Source organism: Lissotriton helveticus, chromosome 10, assembly GCF_964261635.1.
Source record: "Lissotriton helveticus chromosome 10, aLisHel1.1, whole genome shotgun sequence".
Taxonomy (NCBI): domain Eukaryota; kingdom Metazoa; phylum Chordata; class Amphibia; order Caudata; family Salamandridae; genus Lissotriton; species Lissotriton helveticus.
The window spans coordinates 291,510,227-291,532,083 of record NC_136071.1 but is presented as its reverse complement, the minus strand read 5'-3'; the positions used below and the strand labels follow the sequence as shown (position 1 = coordinate 291,532,083).

At 42.8% G+C, this 21,857-nt stretch overlaps 1 protein-coding gene across 5 annotated transcripts in view; it reads left to right on the top strand.

The window, feature by feature from the left end:
- GUK1 (guanylate kinase 1) overlaps positions 1-21,857 on the top strand; it is a 177,865-nt gene that overhangs the window by 94,628 nt on the left and 61,380 nt on the right. For all 5 annotated transcript variants that reach the window (XM_078665321.1, XM_078665323.1, XM_078665325.1 and 2 more), the window contains exon 3: positions 4,800-4,841. In XM_078665321.1, coding sequence (XP_078521447.1) covers positions 4,800-4,841 — 42 coding nt within the window. The remainder of the gene's footprint in view (positions 1-4,799; positions 4,842-21,857) is intronic.

Sequence of the window (21,857 nt, the reverse complement as noted above, 5' to 3'; positions counted from 1 at the left end):
TGGTTTATAGAGAGCCAAACGTTTCCTCATATATCTGGGACCAATGGCATGAAGAGCTTTGAAAGTCAGCGTCAGGCTCTTAAACTGAACTCTCTTGGCTATGGGAAGCCAATGCAGCTCTTGCAGCAGTACAGAGGCACTTGCACGTCTAGGGAGCCCGTAGATGGCGCGGGCTGCTGAATTTTGGACTACTTGAAGCCGCCTCACCAGGTACTTGGGAAGCCCCAGATAGAGGGCATTCGCGTAGTCCAATCTGGACCCTACACGTGCTTGAACAATGATCCGTCTGTGTTTGATGGATATCAGGGGCAAAAATTTTCTAAGCATCCGAAGGATGCCAAAACATTTCCCCGAAAGGCTAGATATTTGGGGCCCATAAGAAAGATCATTGTCAATCATAATACCCAAATTTTTGGCTTTTACGCTTGCCTTAGCAGGTGGAAACAAATCCTGAGGCCACCAACTTTTCCAATCTGGCTCAGAAGCCAAACCAAAAAAAAGCAGCTCCGATTTATCGGAGTTGCATTTTAGACCATGCTCCCTGAACCAGCCGAAGACCGCCTCTAAACAGCTTCTGATGCGGCTCCCGTCAAACACCTCGTTCCTGTTATGGGTAAACAGGAGTTGGGTGTCGTCGGCATAGGACACGATCTGGGCGCCAAAGGACTCCGCTACCTCTGCAAGGGGGGCCAAAAAGATGTTAAAAAGCAGGGGGCTAAGAATAGACCCCTGGGGGACTCCCACTTCCAGAGGTGCTATAACTGCGGAGTGAGGAGGCGCCCAGATCGTTTGTCGGCGGTCGGCTAAGAAGGATTTAAGCCAGTTCCACACCGTCCCCCGCAGACCACATTCCCAGAGACGTATTAGGAGGGTTTCGTGGGGAACGGTGTCGAACGCCGCCGACAAGTCCAACATGACCAACATGGCCTTTCCTCCCGCATCCAACACCTCTCTGATGGCGACAGTGACTTCGAGCAACGCGGTCTCCGTGCTGTAGTTTGCACGAAAACCGGATTGGGTATTGTGCAACAGATCGTTCTCTTCGATGTAGTCCGAGATCGCTCTGTGCACATGTCTTTCTGCCACCTTCGCCAAGGCAGGAAGGAGAGATATAGGCCGATAATTGGCATGAACAGTGGAGTCTAAAGTTGGTTTTTTTAGGAGTGGCAAAATAAGCGCACCTCTCCACGCCGAGGGAACCACACCGGAAGACAGAGAAGCATTAAGAATGGAGTTGATAGGACCATTTAAGACTGGGGCTATTTTCTTAAGACAGGAGACCGGGCAAGGGTCCAAAGGTGAGCCAGACTTTAGCCCAGTAAGAAGGGCTAACGAAGAATCAGGGCTTAGCGGGGGAAATTCGCAAAGAGTGTGGGCCACAGCTGGGTTAGTGAGGGAAAGAGCACCCGTTTGATCCACCTTAGTACCATTGGAGTAACTGGCAAGGGACTCTTGAATAATCGTTATTTTGTTAACGAAGTAGTGTGCCAATTCCGTCAGCCAAGATTTTGAATGGGATTGAGCCAAGGTACTCAGGGACGGCGCAGTAAAATCCTTAACAATTTTGAAAATTTCCCTACTTGTGTTTCCCGCATCGTCAATACGACGTTCCAGATGAAGTTTTTTCTCATTCCAAATCAATTTGTGGTAAGATCTAGTCAGAGTTTTAAATGTGGCTTTTGCCGAAGGGTTGTAGTCCTTCCGCCAAGCTCTTTCGGCTCTCTTGCAATTTTGGCGAGCTTCCCTGAGCTGAGAAGTAAACCAAGGGCCGGAAAGCCTCTTATTACCCACCTTAGTCATTTTCTCAGGAACGAGAGCTGCCAATCTTGCCGTGAGCCAGTCGGTGAAATAGGCTAGATCATCTTCTACGTTGCCCGATAAAATACAGGGTGCAGCTTCCATCGCCTGTAATAGGCTCTCATTAGAGAGAAGATGAAAAGGTCGGGACACACGCTTAGAAGAACTCACAAATTTCCTTCTGGGGGGAGAAACACAGGACAGGAAAAAGGTAATCAGATAGTGATCTGACCACAACACCGGCTGCGGCGCTTGAGAATCAATAGGACGGGAAGAAAAGACTTGGTCTAGAGTATGGCCTTTATTATGTGTAGGTTCGTGGATAAAAGGTGACAGTCCCAGCATGGTGGTGATATCTATCAATTTAGTAGTATCTGGATTAGTAGCGTCATCCATATGAATATTTAGGTCACCGAGCAGTAGACGGTGTTCGGATTTTAGGCACGGGACTGAAAGTGCTACTTGGAGTTCATCTAAAAAAGAACCTACAGGGCCAGGAGCTCTATATAAAACAATACCGGTACAGGCCTGAGATGAGGAGAGATGGAGTGTAAAGCCAAGGGCCTCTGTCTCCTGAATGTTGTCAACCGGAAAAGTGGTGCAGTGCAGCCGTTTGTTGACTATAATAGCCACACCGCCTCCTCGTCCCGCCGCTCTATCTCTCCTAAAGATGGAATAATCGGGAGGGATGGCGTTGACTAAATCGGGAGTCGATGAGTCACTTAACCAAGTTTCAGTCAGGAAAAGACAGGATACATTAGAGTTGTACAACAAATTCCAAATATCAGGCGCGTGGCCGCCAAGGGAGCGCGTATTAAGGAGTAAACAGACGATAGGAGGTGGTTTAAAAATCGGGGTGGCCTTTTCACATTTCAAAAGGCGCCAACCACAATTGGGGCAGCCTTTGCTTAACGCCCGACTACCGGGGAAGACATAGTGGCAACGACCTACATGAGGACGAAAAGTTAAAAGAGTTTCAGAAGAGTAACTATAAGACATACTCAGGACAGACGATAGTAATGCACCTGACAAAAAGTAGAGCCAACCAGCCGTCCTGCCCCGTCCGCTCCCGGAACGCTGACGGGCGCAGACGGGCAGGACTCTGGCACGACTCAGGCGCAGATTTACCCCGGTCTAGCGTAACCTTAATTAACCTTTTAGCGCTATTGACTTCTAAGCACTGTGCTAGGATTTAATCTTTGAAAATTCATATCTCGACTTATACTTATTGGATGTTTCTCATTTTGCTCTTATTGAACTCAGATAAATATTGTCTATTTTACTAAACTGTTGTAGAGTCTTTGTGGTGTTTTCACTGTTACTTCAGTTAAAGTATGTACGAATAATTTACACATCTGCCTCTTAAGTTAAATCTGACTGCTCTCTGCCAAGCTACCAAGGGTGCGCACAGGTTAATTAGGTTGTGTACCTGACTTACCCTGACTAGGATTGTGGCATCTGCTTGGACAGGGTATATTCTAACAGTCCGTCAACAGTAAACCACGTTTTAGTAGTTTTGCATATCCAATAAGATGCCTTTCTACTTTTCACCTCAGTTTTCAACCTTCTTTCAAGGCAAAGATTGTGGCGGAAGATATCACTATAATACCTTGATCCTGTCCTGATTTTAGTTCTAAGAATTCTGTATTTAACACGACTTCACCAGTAAGATTAAATCAAAACGGTTGCCTGAGCAGACAGTTCACCATTTGACTGTGGGGTCAAACAAGGATGCCTCCTTGTCACCTTACTGTTTTCACTCTATACCAACGATCTCTAAGATGAAGCTCTGAAAGTGTCTCAAGAGGTATCCTCAATTGAAAGCTACAATAGGCCTTCCCTATCGTATGAAAATGACGTAATTTTGTTTGTTCATATATCTAAAGTGATTCAGGCACAACTGTCTGCAATTGAAAAATGCTACATGGTAAACAAATTTAAGGTAAACAAAGAATATGGTTCCCAGGAAAAGCAAGTGCACAAAAGTAACTCTTTCCATCAGAGAAGCGCAGATTGAAGGAGCGAACATTTTCTCCTATATAGGACTGACCCTAACCAACAACTTAAAATGGATAATTTATGTACAAATGAACTTCTATGAAACCAGTTGACTTCTCTGGTACGTTCATCTATTTTCCATAACCATACCTGTAGGCTCTGAGTAACTTCAGGAATAAGAATTTATTTACCATGGTAAGAAGTAGCGCACTGCTGCTAATGCCTTTGTGGAAGTAAAGTAGCCTGACAGTCTCTGACAAACGGTCATGTAGCCAGACAGAAGTCCTATCCCATTTCTTGTTGAACTGTTCCCTCTATGAATCAGTCAGAGCAAAGAAGATCAAATAGGGAGCAACCAAATAGTAGCTCTAGACTGATGAGATCATATGCTACCTGCTCCGCTTTCTATCCGAGGCTGTAAGGAGACTCCTTGGCTGGTACCTGATTAACAACCTGGGACAGACGAGAACAGTGACTGAAGACCAGTACAAGTAGAAGGACCGACCACCACTGCTTTGGAATACAATTGTAAAAGCATGTCTTAAGAAAACCTGAAACAAACATCTTGAGATCGTCCCCATACAAGTTAAAACTAGAAGGAAACCCAATATGAACATTTACCTGTCTTTTTTCCTGTCCTTCCTCCTTTCTTCACCCTCTTTTCTATTTTTTCTAAATATGTATTTTTACTCAAAAGTCATGTTTGAAAGACAATTAAGCCGAAAGCACTTTTAATCAAATTGGTAAGCAGCCAATCAAAGGACTTATCACATACAGTAACATGTTGAGTAACTTTTACATATTGCCTGTAATTTACATCTAGCATGACAGTTCATCAAGGTCTGTTGTGTTTAATATTATCGCTTCTAGGCAACAGCATTCTTATCATTTCCTTAATTGTTAATAACAAACATTTACTTCATAGACCCCGAGATATTTGCTTAAGTGCAATGTTGTCTGAGTTTAGTAAGGCCTACTTCTCATCGGAATTTCTCTCATTGCAGACACTACAAGGAACCCAAGACCTGGGGAAGTTGATGGTAAAGGTCAGTATATTTTGGAAAATTAAGTTCATAATTGTAATGTATGGTATTGATGTGGGATCTCTAAATGGTATTCACTATGAATATTAACACTGAATCTGGACAGTCAAGATCTTGAAGCTCAGTCAAAAATATTGTTTGAAACGTGTCACGATTGCTTTAGTATTATTTTCATGTATGACATGAGGAAATTGGTGTTCCTGTGATAGTCTCAGTAATTGTTGGGCTATCTTTGTGGTCTCGGTGGTGGTTTCTGCCTTGGTGGCCGTGGCCAGGCTTGAACTTCCTGGCGGTCTTGATGGTGGTGGTCTTGATGGTAGTGGTCTCAAAGCGCCGCTCACAGTACAAAAAATCCAGCAAATTGCTGCGAAGTGAACCACGAGAATTCTAAGGTTCAAGTCAGAAGCTAGTACCTCCATGGTTAGAAAGTGTAAATATAGCTGGTGGTACCGATCTAAAGAGAATCTTATTTGTGAGTAACTTTCTCTGGGAGTTCATTAAGGAACATTTCCAGGATAAGGCAGTAACATCTTAGAGCTTGTTTGACTGTTAGTCATATGAATTCAGTTGTAGAGTCAGAAACCCATTTTAGCTTTTGGGTGCTCCTAGGTAGTTGATGTGACTGTGAACATTTGAAGCTTTTCAGCTATTCCACCACAAAAGAACAACTTATACTTATATTTTTTTGTGTACATTTCTTTATTTGCATTTCTATATTATTGATAGACTTCACATGGTACATGGTAAAAGATAGACAATGGGGTCAGGCATATAAAGTCGGCACATATTTAATGTATTAGCAAATCATTACAGTTTGAATCTGTTAGTTGTGTCAGGCAAATGTCACGTTTCTCAAATCATTGGCAACAGTTACAATATGTCTTTTGTGCCCAGTGAGGATAAACGTAGGTATCACTTATTTCTGCTATTTGCCATGTCCCGGCATAAGTATGAGCTGATATGCCCACTGCGACCAGGTTGGACCCGTGTGGTCTTTAGTACATATAATAGTGCAATGCATATTAACATTAAAATAAACTTGTTACCACAAACTAACACATCAGACTCCTTTCATGTCATTATGAACAGTTGTGCCATGAGAGTTTCCACCAGTCCAGAAAAAAAGGTTCCCTCCACAAAGTACAGAATAAACAGAAAGTTGAAGTCGTTCTAGTCCCTAGATGTATCCACTGCACTCTCCCGTATGATGTCAGTGCGGAATTGTGTGTGTGTGTTACCAGAGTCATGTGTCGCTTAGGAGTTTGCAGCTGTCCTTATTCCGTCGCCATCTAGCAAGTTATTACTATCTAATTATTGGTTTATTTGTTTTAGCTCCCACAATAGCGTGTCCCAGCATTGCACAATGGGGTATTTACGCCAACCTGCTATCTCCTACCTGTGCAGTGCTGTGCTCTCTGTCTTTTCCCATACCACTAGTGAGTTTTTCTGGCTGGCGAGGGCAGGGGAGTGTTTGTTTTTCCATTGTTTGGTTCTTAGCCTTTTAACTACAATAAGACCCAAGCATGTGAATCTGGAAAGGCCTTTGTGCTTCTTGGACCTAGGAAATAAGCCCAATATGCATTCTTCCCATGTGTGCATTTGCGGTATATCAGTGTATGTTGCCAGTGCTGCCGTCATGTCTTGCCAGTATAGTTGTAATGTGGGCCAGTACCATAGCATGTGTAGTAAGTTGACGTATACCTGCATACATCTCAGGCAAGCTGACTTAGTTAGTTGAAAGTAGTTGTTTAGTTTGTCTGGGATATTTATGCCCTATGTATGATGTAGGTCTGAATAACTCGAAATTTGGCGTTCCGTGATCCCTGCATAGGGCTGGCCAGGATCGTGTCACAGTTGCCGTCCCCTCCCACCGAGTGCAGAGGGACGTCCGAGGCTGTAGAGTGTGTGTTAGTAAAGCCTCTGCCAGCCAATGTATTATGTAACTTCCATTGCCCATTACATGTAAGTACTGAATCAGCAGGTGCATTTCTGGTTCTGTATTCATGTCCCCCCCATGCCATTGTAAGAGCTCGAATGATTGAATTGTGTAGTAGGAATTGACCTGTCGGCAGGTCGTGCTTGCAAGATAGACTATAGAAAGGTATCCGAGTACTGTCCGCGTAAAGGTCACCAAACGTGTGTATCCCGGTGGCATGCCAGTGTGAAAGTGTATTATTGGGAGTACCCCTTTTATTCTTTGGGTCCCCAGGAGCGGCAATGCTGGGTGTATGGCATTTTTCTCCTGCTGAGATATAGGCTGCGTTTGTGACAGCAAAGAGCCAAGGCTAGATAGGTCGGAGATGGGGTGTGGGGTCGAGCCATTGGATGAAACAGATGGTAAATCTGGGAGTGTGACCATGATGGAAGTGTCAATGCTGTTTCTTTTAGATGTAGTCCTGCGAGCCATTTCGTCAAGTAATAGAGCTCCATGTTTGGAACAGCTAGACAGCCCTTGCTTGGAGGTGCATATAATTTCCAAAGCGCTATTCCGCGGCGGCTGGAACCCAAAGAACAACTTATCCTTCTGATTTAGTGGCAACTGCAACACAGTACGTTGAGACTTGCATTGGGATTATCTTATTAGTCTTGTTAAGAATTAAGTTGCAGTCATTGAATGTTGGGGACTTTGTTATGTGTCAAGAACTGCTGCATCATCAGTGTGGCTGTATCAGTATATCTGTAATACAGTCAGGTTTTTGACATTCACAGTCACCCATCTCTGACTGCTGGAGATGAAAACATCTATTTGTATATCGGGGAGTGCAGTAGGACAGAATGAGAAATAATTGAAGGAGGAGCAGGACACCAATAGCTCTATTTCTCTCCTTGTCCCTTTGCAGAGACTTCATGGTATGACATGTGACCCTCATTTCATCACCACTTCGTCTTTCCATTGACTTGTAGCTCACTTTGTCTTGGCCATGAACCCCACTGAATTTAAAACATACAGGTGTGTAATAAGAAGCAGAGTGTGAACAATTATGGTTAAGACCACTCCCTAAAATCTCTTCTTGTTTCTCATAAAATATCCTCTGTGCTATCCTTGATTGTTGAGGAGGGCTTCCCCTTTGTAAAAACATGTCCTTAAAGTGATGAAATGTATTTGTAGTTATTTTGCACAAATGTGTATCGTAATAAAATCAGTTACTTTCCAGCTCCCAAGTCATATTGTTCATGGAGCAGGCAGTAATCCTTAAAAAAACTGTTTTGTTGTGCATGGTGCATACGTGGGTGTAATCTACTTTTACAATTCGAAATTGGTTTAGGTTTGCCTCTGGTGAAGGTGAAGCCTATGACGCAAAGGAACATGCTAAAGCTTTAGTCCTATTAAGCAGACACACTGTTTCTTTCAAAATGGTGACCCTCCCAGTAGAGTAACATGATCTGTGAGAATCTGCTCATCTCTAAGGGATCAGTTCTTAAACCCAAATCTGCCAGAGTGAACCAGATTGTAAGCTATTGAAATATTAGTCAACCCAATCAAGTTCTCCATTCTGCGCGATTCAATTACATTATTCATGTAGAAATTGATAACGTTAGTAGGGTGAACTGAGTACTTTCTGATATGTCATATCAGAAGTTGCTGAGATGTTGGACATGTGTACTTTGAAAGTGCCCTAAAGTCCCAGCCCCCGGCAGTGAATGGTGAAGGGGATATAGTGGATTGATGGGGTCTGGAAACAGTGTGGTCATGAGAGGATGTGAACTTGAGGTCTGTTACAAAAGTGCTTGCTCCATCGTTTTCTAGAAGGCATTATTCTAATCGCTAAAATGCTTCTGTGTGTCATACTGTCACAGGTTTTATCTGTTGTGATCTGCAAGTCACAAGTTCGAATCCTGGCAACAAATTAAATATTCAGTCTAAATCGAAATAAAATCGTAGAAAGCACACTGCTTACTATAAAAGGGTATCGTAACCCAATACATCGATGAGCCAAGGTCACCGGCTGGAGACACTGGATACTGTTCACAGCCACAAAATAATCGGAAACTGAACATTCTTGAAAGTAAAAACATATTAACATGCATTGTTTATGTACTTTAAGAATGTTTTTACTTTCCATTCTTCTACGGACTGATAAGGTTTTTCGAAATGCATAAGCTCCACACCTAAAGCCCATATATACTCATATCATCCTGTATGTGGTAGGGTGCTACATAGATCATCTACTGTTAAGTCTGTGAATTATTTGGTTTTCGCTTTCACCGCTTCTGGCTAAAGAGGTGACTATTGATGGGCCATAATACCAGCATTATCAGGTAAGCACAAATAAGGTGATCTGTTGGATAGATCAACTCCCCAGCAACCTACATATGCCAATATTTGGTTTAATTGATAATTTCTGGTATGTTCAACTGTATCAATCTTGCACCCTTCCCCAACACCTATGGTGATGTGCGAATTATAACTCTACTGTTGCAAACAATACACTTTCAACCATGCCATTACCTGATGGTCCACACAATACTATCAATATTTCTTAGTTAATTCCACCAGCTTCTTTTATCAGATACCTCTCTTCCAGTTTATGCACTAAACTGCCGAAATGCTGTCCAGTCTCAACTGTTCGCACTTGTTTCCTCCTTTTCACTAAACTTGTTTTTCACAAGAGTCTACTAACATTTGTAAACCATTTATAGGTAATTTATTCTCCTGACCTGTCCACTTACCACCAATTGAACGAGAAACACTTTTCGCTCCCTATCCTGTCTTACTGGCATGTGAGTCGACCACAAACTCCACCTTGTCTCCAAAACTCCCAAGAAATGTGTCTGTTGACATCCCAGGGCTGTGCAGCGCGATATTAAGGATACATTTGGAGTAGTCACTTATTCAACTCTTGAGAAAGTATTTTAGGCCACAAACAGGGTAAGAAAGCTCTTATAGATACACATTCACTACCTTACAATATTAGAAGGATTGAATAGTGTACGTAGTGCTTGACACAGTGTACTGTTAACTACTTGTTCGCAAGCGCTACTTTAAAATAGTAGATCCCACTCCCTTCTCTAAAAGAAGATATCTTTGTATCTGGTTTGCAAACCTTTATGGTTACTGATTGCAAATACAGAAAACTGTCTAAAACAAAGGAAACACTGTTGCAATCAGTACTGCCATCCAATGGTAACCTACAAGAAGAAAAGTGTTGCGAAGTTTGATCAAAATCAGTTTCTGTGTGTAATTTTAGATTCCCAGTCCGTGGCTCCATGCTTATGCAAGGCCAGCCTTGATAATAAAGTGGAGCATACTAGACTTTGACCCACAACAACTTGGTATCAACCCTAGACACAGGAAGCTCATACTAGACTACATAGGTCTTTCTCTTGCCTTGTGACTTAAAAACAACTAGGTTCTAGACCTCTGCCAAAGTAGCAAGGTTACAGAAGAGCAAAATAATATACATTTGGTGAGTGGAGAGTGTATGTTTGCCAGACAAACACCACTTATCTGCAGTTTAGAAGTGGATTTTTGAGGTAGCCCTCTTTTGGTCTCTGATGAGGGGTAAGAGAATTCAAAATGTTGTGTCCACCTCTCCGAACTCATTTGATTGTCTGGAGGCTTTCCTATTGGCAAGGTGAACAACAGGGCTGGTCTTCAGATAATGCATTCAGCCTTTTCCTAGCCAGTAGGAAAGTCACAGTATCCAGTTCTATGTACTGAAAGAAAGCAAAGTAGCTCAATATACACTGGTCTGTGTCTAAGAAGTGTTTAGTAAAGTGAAGGATCTCTCAGGCTTACATTACCACATGCTGACAACTGTGTAGCAACCAAAGGGTTTCAGTCTGCTTCACGCCACTTTACTTAATTTACACAGGGAGGGACAGTGGACCTCAAATCTGGGTCAAGCTGCTTCGCCCCCAAATCTGTATATGCTTCCTACAGCCAGGTGTCAGATTGGGGAATTCCATTGGAGGGTCTCTCCTCATCGCAAGAAAAAAAAAATGTAAATTGATACTTGTATAGCGCACTACTCACCCGCAAGGGTCTCAAGGCGCTTGTACGAATACCGCTGTGGAACCCATCCTGGCTTTCCCTGTGAGGTGTCCACTCCTGGGCACCCCCAAGGTGGAGGCCAGGCATCCTTAGCGTTCTGGGGGCCGTTGTGGAGATTAAGCAAGCTATTGCCCAGAGTTGCAGAGTGGGACTCCATGATTGGAATAGGCACCAAGGCGAGAATTATCAGGTCCGTGGAATTTTTGAGCCCAAGACCCGCCGAGGCGGGGAATTGAACCCTGGTCCCGGGCTAGACCTCTGCATCAGGGTCTGCCGCTCTAACCATTGAGCCACACCCCAGAGACTCTGTTTAAAACTTCCTGAAATGTCAGAGTCAAACGGAACCAGTATTGATGAAGGTCTGATTCTTATAATGACTGGCATGCTTATATTTGTTATTGTTTGGATGGGTGGGTATGTTAATGCGAGAGTTAATTGTCAAATTGACATGTGAACAATTGGTTTCATGGATGAAAGATGCATTTGAATGAGTTGTGCTAGGAGAATGGCGAGAAGTTAAGGGTAATGATCGGAGGGGAATGGCAAGAGATGCAGCAGAGTGTGTTGCATGTGCGGCATGTGTTTTACGGTCGCAGAATCTGGGAGTGGTGCAAAAATAATTTTTGGTTTGTGAAAATCGTAATAATACAATTTGCACGACCTCTATGATAGGCAACACGATTGGGGGCAGTGTGCCCAATCCCACAAATCTCCTCCAAAGTGCTTGCAGCGCCTAATATTGCGGGTCAAGGCAACTAGCCTATGTGCACCTTTAAGTAAGCCACTTGCTGCAGAATAAATTATAATCCACTTCTCTTTCAAAGCAATATGTTTTTTATTTCATTCCTTCGAGTCCTAACCTGGCCTGAATGCAAAATCTTTCACCCTGACTGACGTCAATGAAGTGGCTATTACCCCTTAACTGTGCCAATGGCAAGAGTTTTTTTGTCATGGGAGTTTCAGTACAAACATTTTGCTTCTTAGTAAGAATGCCAGTGCAAAAAGTAATGCTGGATACGTTTAAGGAGAATGCCAAGGTTCCTTCGTAAAAAACTCAAACTCTGGCATAACTGTGTTGTGTCCTCCTAACGAATGATTGATGATGTACACTACTCACCTTAGGAGAATCTGAAAACAGTCCCCTATGGGTGACAACCTCCACTTTACGAGAGTCTAAAGTTAGTGCCGTAGGTGGATAAAACTCCTCTCTCCAGCATCTGGCAAAGACTTTGTATAATAGTATCAACCATGGTACATGTACTAGAGCTTTTATGCAGTACTTAGTTGACAGCATTAACAATGCTATGAATTTAGGTAACAATGATGTGATGTAAACTGAAATGGTTAAATTAAGTGTAGCAGCCTTGAATGAATTGCTCCATCCGTAAACACCCTGCCAGTAAATCCATGCCAAGTAGAACACAGTCAGGCAGTACTTACTTTTAAGCCATCTTCAAATTGCATTTTAGGACTTAGTTCTACTTTCTACATTGAAAATATGGATACAAATTCTCCCAGGCAAAGCATTGTTGTCGAAAAAACCAGGACTGCTTGCAAAGGTGTCACATATGACATGGGATCACTCTACTTGGCAGCTGTAATGTGTAAGTTTTAGTTCAAAGCTGCATGCCATGGGCAGTCCTTAGTAAGCTACTGGTGCTACTGGTTTACAGACAAAAAAATAATGCAGATTTGTGTGCTCTTTGGGCAATATTCACAGCCCCGACCTGTAAAGTAGAGCGGTCAGTCAAAAGCATTTGAATTGGAGAGTATCTTGATTGTAGCGTGCTTAATCTCTTTACTACGGGAACCCGTAAAAGCTAACTCGGCTTGGTTCAGTTCTTTTCAGGAACAAACGCCATCTACTAGCAACTAGATGCCACTTCACATACCTGTTTTTAGCCACCTGGAGAGCTACATATTGATTTGCATGTCAACTTTCAATCACTATACTGCATAATGTAACAAATTGCGAAATCTCGCCTCTTTTGGCTGCCATTTTTAGTGAAGGCAGGCAAAATAATAATTGTCTAATAGAGGAGAGCTTGCACCCAAGGCGAGGACGCGTACTGGTCTGCCTCGGGACTCCACATGGCATATACCAATTAGGGATATAGTTAAGCTTTTTACATTTTATGTCAAACAACTCCTAGGAACGGGTGCCCAATTCTTAGACTCCTATTGCCTATATTAAAATGATTTGCTTTGTTAGTGTCTAACTAAAAATCGCAAAGAAATGTTTCATATTTTCGAAGCTTTCAATTGATTTTTTACATTATGAGTATTTGTAAAGTGCACTATCACATGTGAGGTTTCCTGGTGCTGAACTGGTATGTGTACCTATACCAGCCTATGGTAGGGTGGTTAATTAAAAAGCCAGATCTTCAGCTTCTTGTGGAATAAAAAAATAAAATAGGAGGCTCTGCTGTGGAGTGTGAGCTCATTCCATGCTCAGGGTGCGATGTAAGAGAATGCCCATTCTCCTGATCTGGTTCTGTGTATGCATGGGAGCTATGCGAGTAGAAGTCCTGCAGGAGCATAGGTGTCTTGGTGTTTGGTGGGAGAAGATGCGACTGTCCAAGTGAGTTTCTCTGTAATCTATTGCTTGTGGCCCATTAGATGAGCTTCCTCAGCATCTTCAGGGTGTGGAAGCATGATTTGATGACTGCGTTGACTTGTGCGGTTATGCCCAATTCTCTTTTGAAGATTAGTCCGAGGTTCTAGGTGTGGGTCCGAATTTGGTCAGCCACCACTTGGAGTTCAATGGTGAGGTATGCTGTGCTCCTTGCTGTTTGCTGACAGGCTGGAGTGCTTGGTTAGTCTTGAGAAGAAGGTTAACCTATTGTTCTGTAAGGACATAGGGTGATTTGTTATTGAAGGCAGCAAAACCAGCGCGATAGCAGCAGCAACAACTGCCAATATGGGATCAGTCTCATGTTCCAGCAACAGACCTGCACCATCTCGAGCTCGGTTTGTCCCTGTGGTCAAGTGTATACCCGAAGCTCATGGCCTCTCGATTAGAGGCTGCTGTATGGCTTCACAATCTAGGCCAAGGAGTGGATTCTGAAGTAGCAGATCTCCCCCAGGCAGGAGTAGAGAAGCTCTGAGAAACAGTCTACCAAGGCCAGCATACTGGGGTGAGGGGGCGGAGGAGCACCTTTTAATAGAGCTCCTGGAAGAGAGGAGCACCATAGCCTTCACTATCTGCCCAGATAATGCATAGTATAAGCAGCTTTTAAATGAGTGTATTTCCAGGAGGAGGGGGTAGTTATTTGACAATGCTTCCTCTGTGGGCTGAGGTTCTGACCATTTTGGGAACATCTAGGCAGCTTGGTGGAAAGTGGGTCATGGAACGTAGGCCTAAGAGCGCTAGATGCAGTGTGGTCACTTCTGGGATATTAACAAAAACTGAGGCATGGTTTGGATGTATATACTTGTATTTATGTAGCACATAGTTAATTTCAAATATTTGCAATTGCACTGCATTTTACACATGCTAAGTTTTTTTAGGCACAGTGACATTAAGTAGTTTTCAGGAGAAGTGCAGGAAGCAGGATTAGAACCCAGGTGCTAAAACAGGTAGTTTAGCCACAACTAGGCCGCATCTTGTATTTAAACATTGAAATGTTGGGAGCTCCATTGAAGACAGTGGAGTGCTCCGGCCTTCTAATGGCTGGTAAAAGCCCGTAGCACCAACATTCCAATGTTTGTTGTTAACATCTGTTGCTGTGAACAAAGGCCTCATGGAACCCGAACGGATGTAAATCCCCTCTGGCTCAGAGGCCTTTGTTTTATTTGTTAGAACATTCTGTCCTCTAGTGGCAGAATGTTTTAATAGGCTGCTGCTGCTAGGCTGTACCGGCCACTAAAGGCCTGCTCCCTTGTTAAAGGCCCTTGGCTTCCGCTCGGGCCTTTAACGCTGGAGCAGGCATTTAGTGACTGTCTACAGGGCTTTAAGTGGGCCGGGTCTTGTTGGTGCTCAGCACCAGGAGTTTTAAAAAGCAGATGCTAAGACTGGTCCCTATCGGGCTCTCCATTAATCATGATGAAAAAATAAATCTTAACTGCAGAAGTACCACCCTTCACTGCCTGTGATTTGACTTCAAAGAGACTCGTTATAGTTCTTTTACAGTTTCACCATTTCAAAACTGAAGCATTTTCAATATGCTATAAATACGTAGCCATGGTTGTTGCTTATTCATGCTATGCAACTAACAATCATTGACAAAGCCAATAGTACTGGCTTGTTGTAAGTGTAATGTTACTTGCTGTATTATGTATGGTTGTAATGACCGAAGTAGCAAAATACCAGTCAGGCGGCACGCACGCTAAACTAAGCATAGATTGTCAGCTTACGTACTTTTAAGCCATGACCTTAATTATATCAGCCATGCCCCTTTGAGCCCCCCACACCCCCAGTTTTTTTATCCCACTTAAAGCCATGGCTGTCTTTAAGGCTATATTCAATCACAGACCCTTGATAAAGACAGTTGCAGAGTTTTCCCTCTTGAAATTAGACACCAGACAGTACCCATGTAATCTCAAGGCATTAGCATGTCTAGAGTTAGGCCGCCCCTGCGTTTGGTGCCTGCGGCGGCCTGATCGAAGAGCGGTGGCAGGGCTGGCCATTCATGCAGCCACAGGTCAGAGTGGCGGGGGGGGCGCTGCCGCGATTCTTACGGCTGCAGGTAAGAGCAGGGGAGGGAGGCTAGGGTGACTAGACGTCCCGGATTTCCCTGGACAGTCCCAGTTATTAAAGGACTGTCCCGACGCTTACCTTAATTGTAAACAAATGTCCCGGTTTTTGGAACAACTGTCAATTCATACTGAAAGGAGAATTGAAATGTATGCTCTTTCTAAGTACATTGTTACTTTCTTCCAGGCAGTGCAGGCGGGGTAAGGCTGCATGCATGCTGCAGCAGATAGGGAGACAGAGTGGGGATGAAGGGCAGGGGGCTTAGGATAGAGGTCCTGCCATACCTTGTGTTATTTATGTGTATATATATATATATATATATATATATATATATATATATATATATATATATATATATATATACACACACACACACACAGACAGTGTGTCTTTGTGTGTTTTACAAGGCTACACAAGATCGGGACAGGCCAGACATAAAAGTAAGGCTAGAGGATCTAGCCCTACTTTTATGTCTCGTCTGTCCCGGTTTTTTCATCTCAAATTCCGGTCACCCTATCTTTTGCCCCTATAGACCCTCTCCTACTAGAATGAACGCTCGTTCTAGATTGTGGTCTGTTGGTAGACCACCTACATACTAAACTGAAAGTTCCGGCTGTGTGAAGGTCGAACTGTAAAGTAAGCATTTTTGTCTTTTTTGAAGTGAAGCCTGGACTGAGTGGTGATGGGGTGTGTGGGATTTGAGCCTGTTTGGGACAGTTCCCAGCAAAATGTAGCTCGCGGATCTGTGGAAAGTACAAAACTTTTACTAGGTGTGGACAGTTTGAAACTGCCTGCTGCCTTTTGAGACAAGAAGGTGTGTCGAGCTGAGTCACGCAGCAGACTAATCTTAGCCACAGGACGTTTCCTGTTAGTCGCTTGTACAACTATTAAGTTCGTAGGCCACTAAAGCCTGTGTTTAACTTGCACAATATACATAGCTCTCATTATACACCGCCCTTGTTTGTTTTTAATCTTTTTGAAGAATCATACTTACCCTTTACATTACAATTCACACCAAAGTAACGATATGCAGCTACGACTTGAAATAAATGTATATGGATCTCTTACCGAGCAGTTTAACATCTTTCAGCAGCTTGAGAACAGTTGAGGGCACAGCAAGTACAAAACGGATAATCGAAGTTGTGCAAATTACTCCATATTCTGAATAACAGATCAATGTTCAGCAGGGATGCCAGTGGATTAAAATGGATTTCTAGTTAATAAGATTTTATGGAAGGTGAGAAACCAACAGGTCTGGATTGGAGACTGGACAGAAAAGGTGCCTGTTTATCAACATGGGATTCACAGCCTATCATGTATGAGTCGAGGATAAATAGAGATGGTTGCTAAACCAATAATTTCTGGATTTAGATTAATTAAAAACACTGGCTCCAGCACAAATTACTGGTGGTGCAATCTCCTTAAATTTTGACTTAATTTTCCTTTGCCGCAAGATGAGGTAAGGCAACAGACGCTAGAAAGTTCTTACGTAGATTCTGATGTTTTGTTTTTCAGAGTTCCTGAATATTTTCTTATCTATTGGTACACACGTTTTCTTTCTAGGTATTTTTTTGTACTGGTTTACCAACTGGCATCTGCAGGTAGAGACTCTTCTCTTAGTAGAGAACTTAAAGTGGTGTACGGGGGCAGAATCGTCTGGTCTTGTTTCATTTCGCCTAAGACATGATTGTGAGTGAGTCACGCAGTTGATTTTAGTAAATGAGATGTAACTTTTATCATATGCGATGAGCAATTTTATTGTAAAGGCTCGTTGCGCTTGCACTTTCATAACGTTTTGTATCACATTTTTTTATAATGATTTCTTTTAAAGTATTTGTAATATTGTATTATTTTAATCTTTTTACTATGGCTCTTTTACGTCTGCTAATACATAATGTATAATAAAGTGAGTATTTCATGTACTTTATATGCTTTTGAAATATAGCGGGAATAAATCGCTGACTGAGTGTGGTAAGCGTGCTAATGTTGCCAGTCTCTGAAATTTTAATTTGTTTGTAAAACTGGAAGTCCTATACCACATCTAGCATTGAGTCTCCTTTCTAGAAAAACTAAACCGTCTAATTTGTGTTTATGACCAACTGCTACATGGGTAAAGAGTAATCTCAGAAAGAGGCTTTCCAGTAGGTGTTCTGTCATACCTAATCGTGTAGCTGTGAACACATAATTCCTCTATCAAAAAGATGTAAAAGTAGAGATAATAGGACGAATCACCCTATCTGTGGTTTAATTAAAAATGTACATAGAACTCCAATGTTTCCGTGGAGTTTTACCCCCATTCCGGCACTACAAGTAAACTCTGAAGCCGTATAAGTAGTGTGCACACAAACTATTAATCCAAATGAACGTCCTTAAGAAAAAGCAGAAAAATACAGTTGTGCCCAAGACTTCTTGGCCAAACATATGGATTATTACTCCTGGTAGCCAGCTAGCTATCATGATTTTATTGACCTTTGAGATTGTTTAGCTGCCATATGCTATAAAGCTCGATGTGACCAGCATCACTGAAAACCATGGTACTAAATGTAGAGGCCCTTGATTTCTGCCGAACTCCAGTCCTCTTCCTGGACATTGTTAGAAGACCTGAAGAGTACATGCCCAATGTGAAATACAGGGAGGCTTGATATCCGATAAAGAACAAGAGGAATATTATGGTTTCCTAAAATCACTGGCATTGGGAGGCCCTGTGAATCAAATGTTAGCCTGGCTGATATAAAAGATGGGCTCTGGAGGGATCAGAGCTTGTGGCCTAAAAAGACTAAAGCAGGCCTCACGTGGAATGGGAAACAACACATGCTTGTGTGATACTTAGAAAAAGTCAACTTCTCATAGATTTTGTGGTTCGGCAAAGTACTAAAAAACATAGTATTTTTGAGGTAGAGTAATGTTGAAGTTTAAGATTCAGTGTTCGGCTGTTGCATCCCTGTTCACTCACCAGTTATTTATGGTTTTCTGTTATTAGGTTGAGCCTAGCGGCAGCGCGCATGCACTGCTTGCTCTGCGAGACGGCTGTAGTAGAGTATGGGAGCGAAGCCTCTCCCACTCTCCTCCCATATTTTTTTATTGGCTTGTCATGTTCTTTCGTAAATGATGTCTTCGGATTCGTTATTAGGCTTGTTTGTCCCTCCTTAGCATTGCCTTGTCTTCATTTGTACCCTCCCATTGTGGTGTCGGGTTCTATCAGGTCTACATACTTGCAGAAACACTCGCACACCATAAAACAGAAGTTGGCACGGAAACTGAAAATGCAAAGAGACAAGTTTATTAGGACCCCATGGGGTGGTGGTACATTCATACAGCACCCTTCGGCAATGCAAGAACTATCACACCGAACATCGGTGTGCGACCTCTTTTATACATTTTAAAGGTAATAAAAAGGTAGGCGGTATACATTAGAACAGTTTTAGGTACATATAAGGGCATTTTTGGAACACAGCCAACACGGAGGAGGGGTTTAATAGCACTGGTCAGTTGGGAGGAACATTCCTAAGGAGTGACCACTCTCTAGTCCAAAGATCAGACGTACGCATGCGCGAGACTGACCATTGCTAAAAATAGCCTGTTGCTGGGTAGGGTAAAGGTTCATTGGCATGAAGGAAGGACGAAAGGGCATGCTGACCACGAGGCCGCATGTTCATAGGCAATGGAAGCCACCGAATACAAAATGGCCCCCACACGTTTAATCAAGTTAACAGAAATGTTCGTGTAGCTGAGCTTAACGCTAACTCAGGTATTGCCAAATTACGACAGACGACCCTTTTAGCGTTTAGCTGAAGCTACCTCATAATGGAAGTAATCTGAATGTTCATCATTAATGTCAATCATCATTATTTGCTTCACTTCGGCATTACTCATCTGTACATTTTTAGCAATGGCTCGTTTGGATGGGATACAGGCCGTAATACATACAGTACATAAAGTAGGACCACATTGAATACATAGGCAACAGAAGAAAAATATCCCAATAATCACACATAGAACAGTTAACAGTTTCCAACCCCATGTATTAAGCAGAGTCCAAAACCAGCTAGAAAAAGTCCAAGTACCGTTGTCAGTGTGAATTTCAGAGGCAATTTTGTGCAACCTAGAGAGCATCATACACAGATGGTGAATTATCTGGCACATAAACACAACAACTACTTCCAATGATGCGGCATGCACCCCCACGATCAGCTAACACTACGTCCAGAACCATCCGGTTCTGAAGCGTAACTATTCTTGTAATCTGAAGCTCTTCAGTTAAATTCCCTAAAGCAGAAGCAGTCTCATTAGCAACTGCCTCCACAACACGCGTTAACCGTCTAATTTTCTTGCTGTTTAGGGCAGCACCTACAAAAGAGAACAACCCTAAATTAAAATCCACATATTGTTGTAGTGAGGTGTCAGTTTGGTCGACTTCATCAATATCCAATGTTCTCTTAACTCTATTCAATAGAAAATCGTGATACAATACATAAGCATTATGGTACATAGGTGGGGCAATAAACACAGGGGGTAATACAAAAGATATATAACATGTACCTAACCATCCAAGAGGAAGACGATGATAACCTTTATTTCCGCAAATAAAGTAAGTGTTTCGTGAGGCCACAAATGAAACACCATTTGGTGCATCAAAGGCAAGAGTAACATTGCATTCACTTTTCCCCACCGGAATTGTTCCCTTATTCCTAATACAAAGGTCTGCTTTTGTATCAATAACGGTAATTACATGTAAACTGGTCATATTTGTAAGTCTCTGATTGGTGAAGATACGAGGCGTAGATACATTGTCCGGTCGATATTCTTCCCACTCGAATTTAGTTCCTTCTGCCTGTGGATAGCCATCTCGATCGTTATAGCAAACTTTGTTCAATTGAAAAAGTAGTCCACCTTTTGTTGGCCATCTCAATGTAAAGAGAAGAGTGTACCAAGCATTACATGACCCATTGTGAGAAAAAGGAAGAGGAATAAGTGGGGTTCCTCCCTTCTTCTGATGCCCAGGTAACATCCCACATACCCAACAATTGGACGTGTTGGTCATATTATGCGTGTGGTGCAATATCTGAATGAAACTATTATTCAAATAGGTCTGTCTATGTCTTTCTTCGTGATAGGGCAAAGTAAAATGGAAATGTTCAGATGGAATTGGAGCGGTAGGCAGTAAATAGTCCCGTGCAGGAAATAGTCTTTCTATAGTCCAAGCTATTACTGCTATTACCACTATTGTCGCAACAAAAAGAACCGCACCCAGACTTCTTCTGTTTTTCAATGTCATAGGTGCCATGGTACAATGAACAAAAAGTCTCAAGAAACACACTAAAAAATAAAATTATGGTGCTAAGAACCGAGGCTGCCGTTGAGTTTTTCTCCGAGATTCAAGACGGGTGTCGCTACACTGAACAGAACTGATCCCCCCCCCCCCTTGATATTCCCGGCTTCCGTTTCACAAACCTCGGAACGGTCATAAAAAATACAAAAAAATTATTTCCTTGGTCGTAGATTGTACTTCACTCCACCAGAAATAGTGTGGTCCGGGAAGGCTCCCTCCGACTCGGGAGGCGTAACAGCTGGGCTTTTCTCCGCATCCAAGATATCTCGGTAATCAGACAGGACAGTAGGGTTCACCAGATCCGGAGAAACACGTCGACAGTGCGTTGAATGTATCCACCGCATCTTATTCGTGACTCGCACAGCCGTTCGCGTTGCCAGCAGCACTTGCTCAGGGCCACGCCACCTCTGCTCCAAACTGCTGGATCTCTCAAACACCCGGATCATGACATGGTCGCCAGGACGAAGATTGTGAGCCTCTCCAATGGATTTGTCGGGGAGCGCTTCTCGAACCTGTTGATGAATAGAAAGTAAATCATTTGTTAATCGTGCCAAATAATCGTTCATCATTATACAAGGCACATCATGTATCAAACGAGGCCTTGGAACTCCCCAGATATTCATGGGGCTTCCAAACACCACTTCATAGGGTGTGAGGCCAGTTCGGGAGTGTGGCACTGATCTAATAGACAATAATGCCAATGGCAAAGCATCCGGCCATTTCAAAGACGTGGATGCCACGATCTTCGCTAGCTTCAGCTTCAGAGTCGCATTATACCTTTCTACTAGACCTGCTGACTGCGGGTGGAATACAGCGTGGAATTTTTGTCTGATTCCCAATCCTTTCAGGACATGCTCTATCTTCCCAACGAAATGAGGACCATTATCATTCCACAAAAATTTACAAACACCATAACGTGGGAAGTACTCTTTTAGTAGTACCTTAGCTGTTGTTAATGCTGTATTGTCCTTTGTGGGGTAGGCTTCAACCCATTTACTA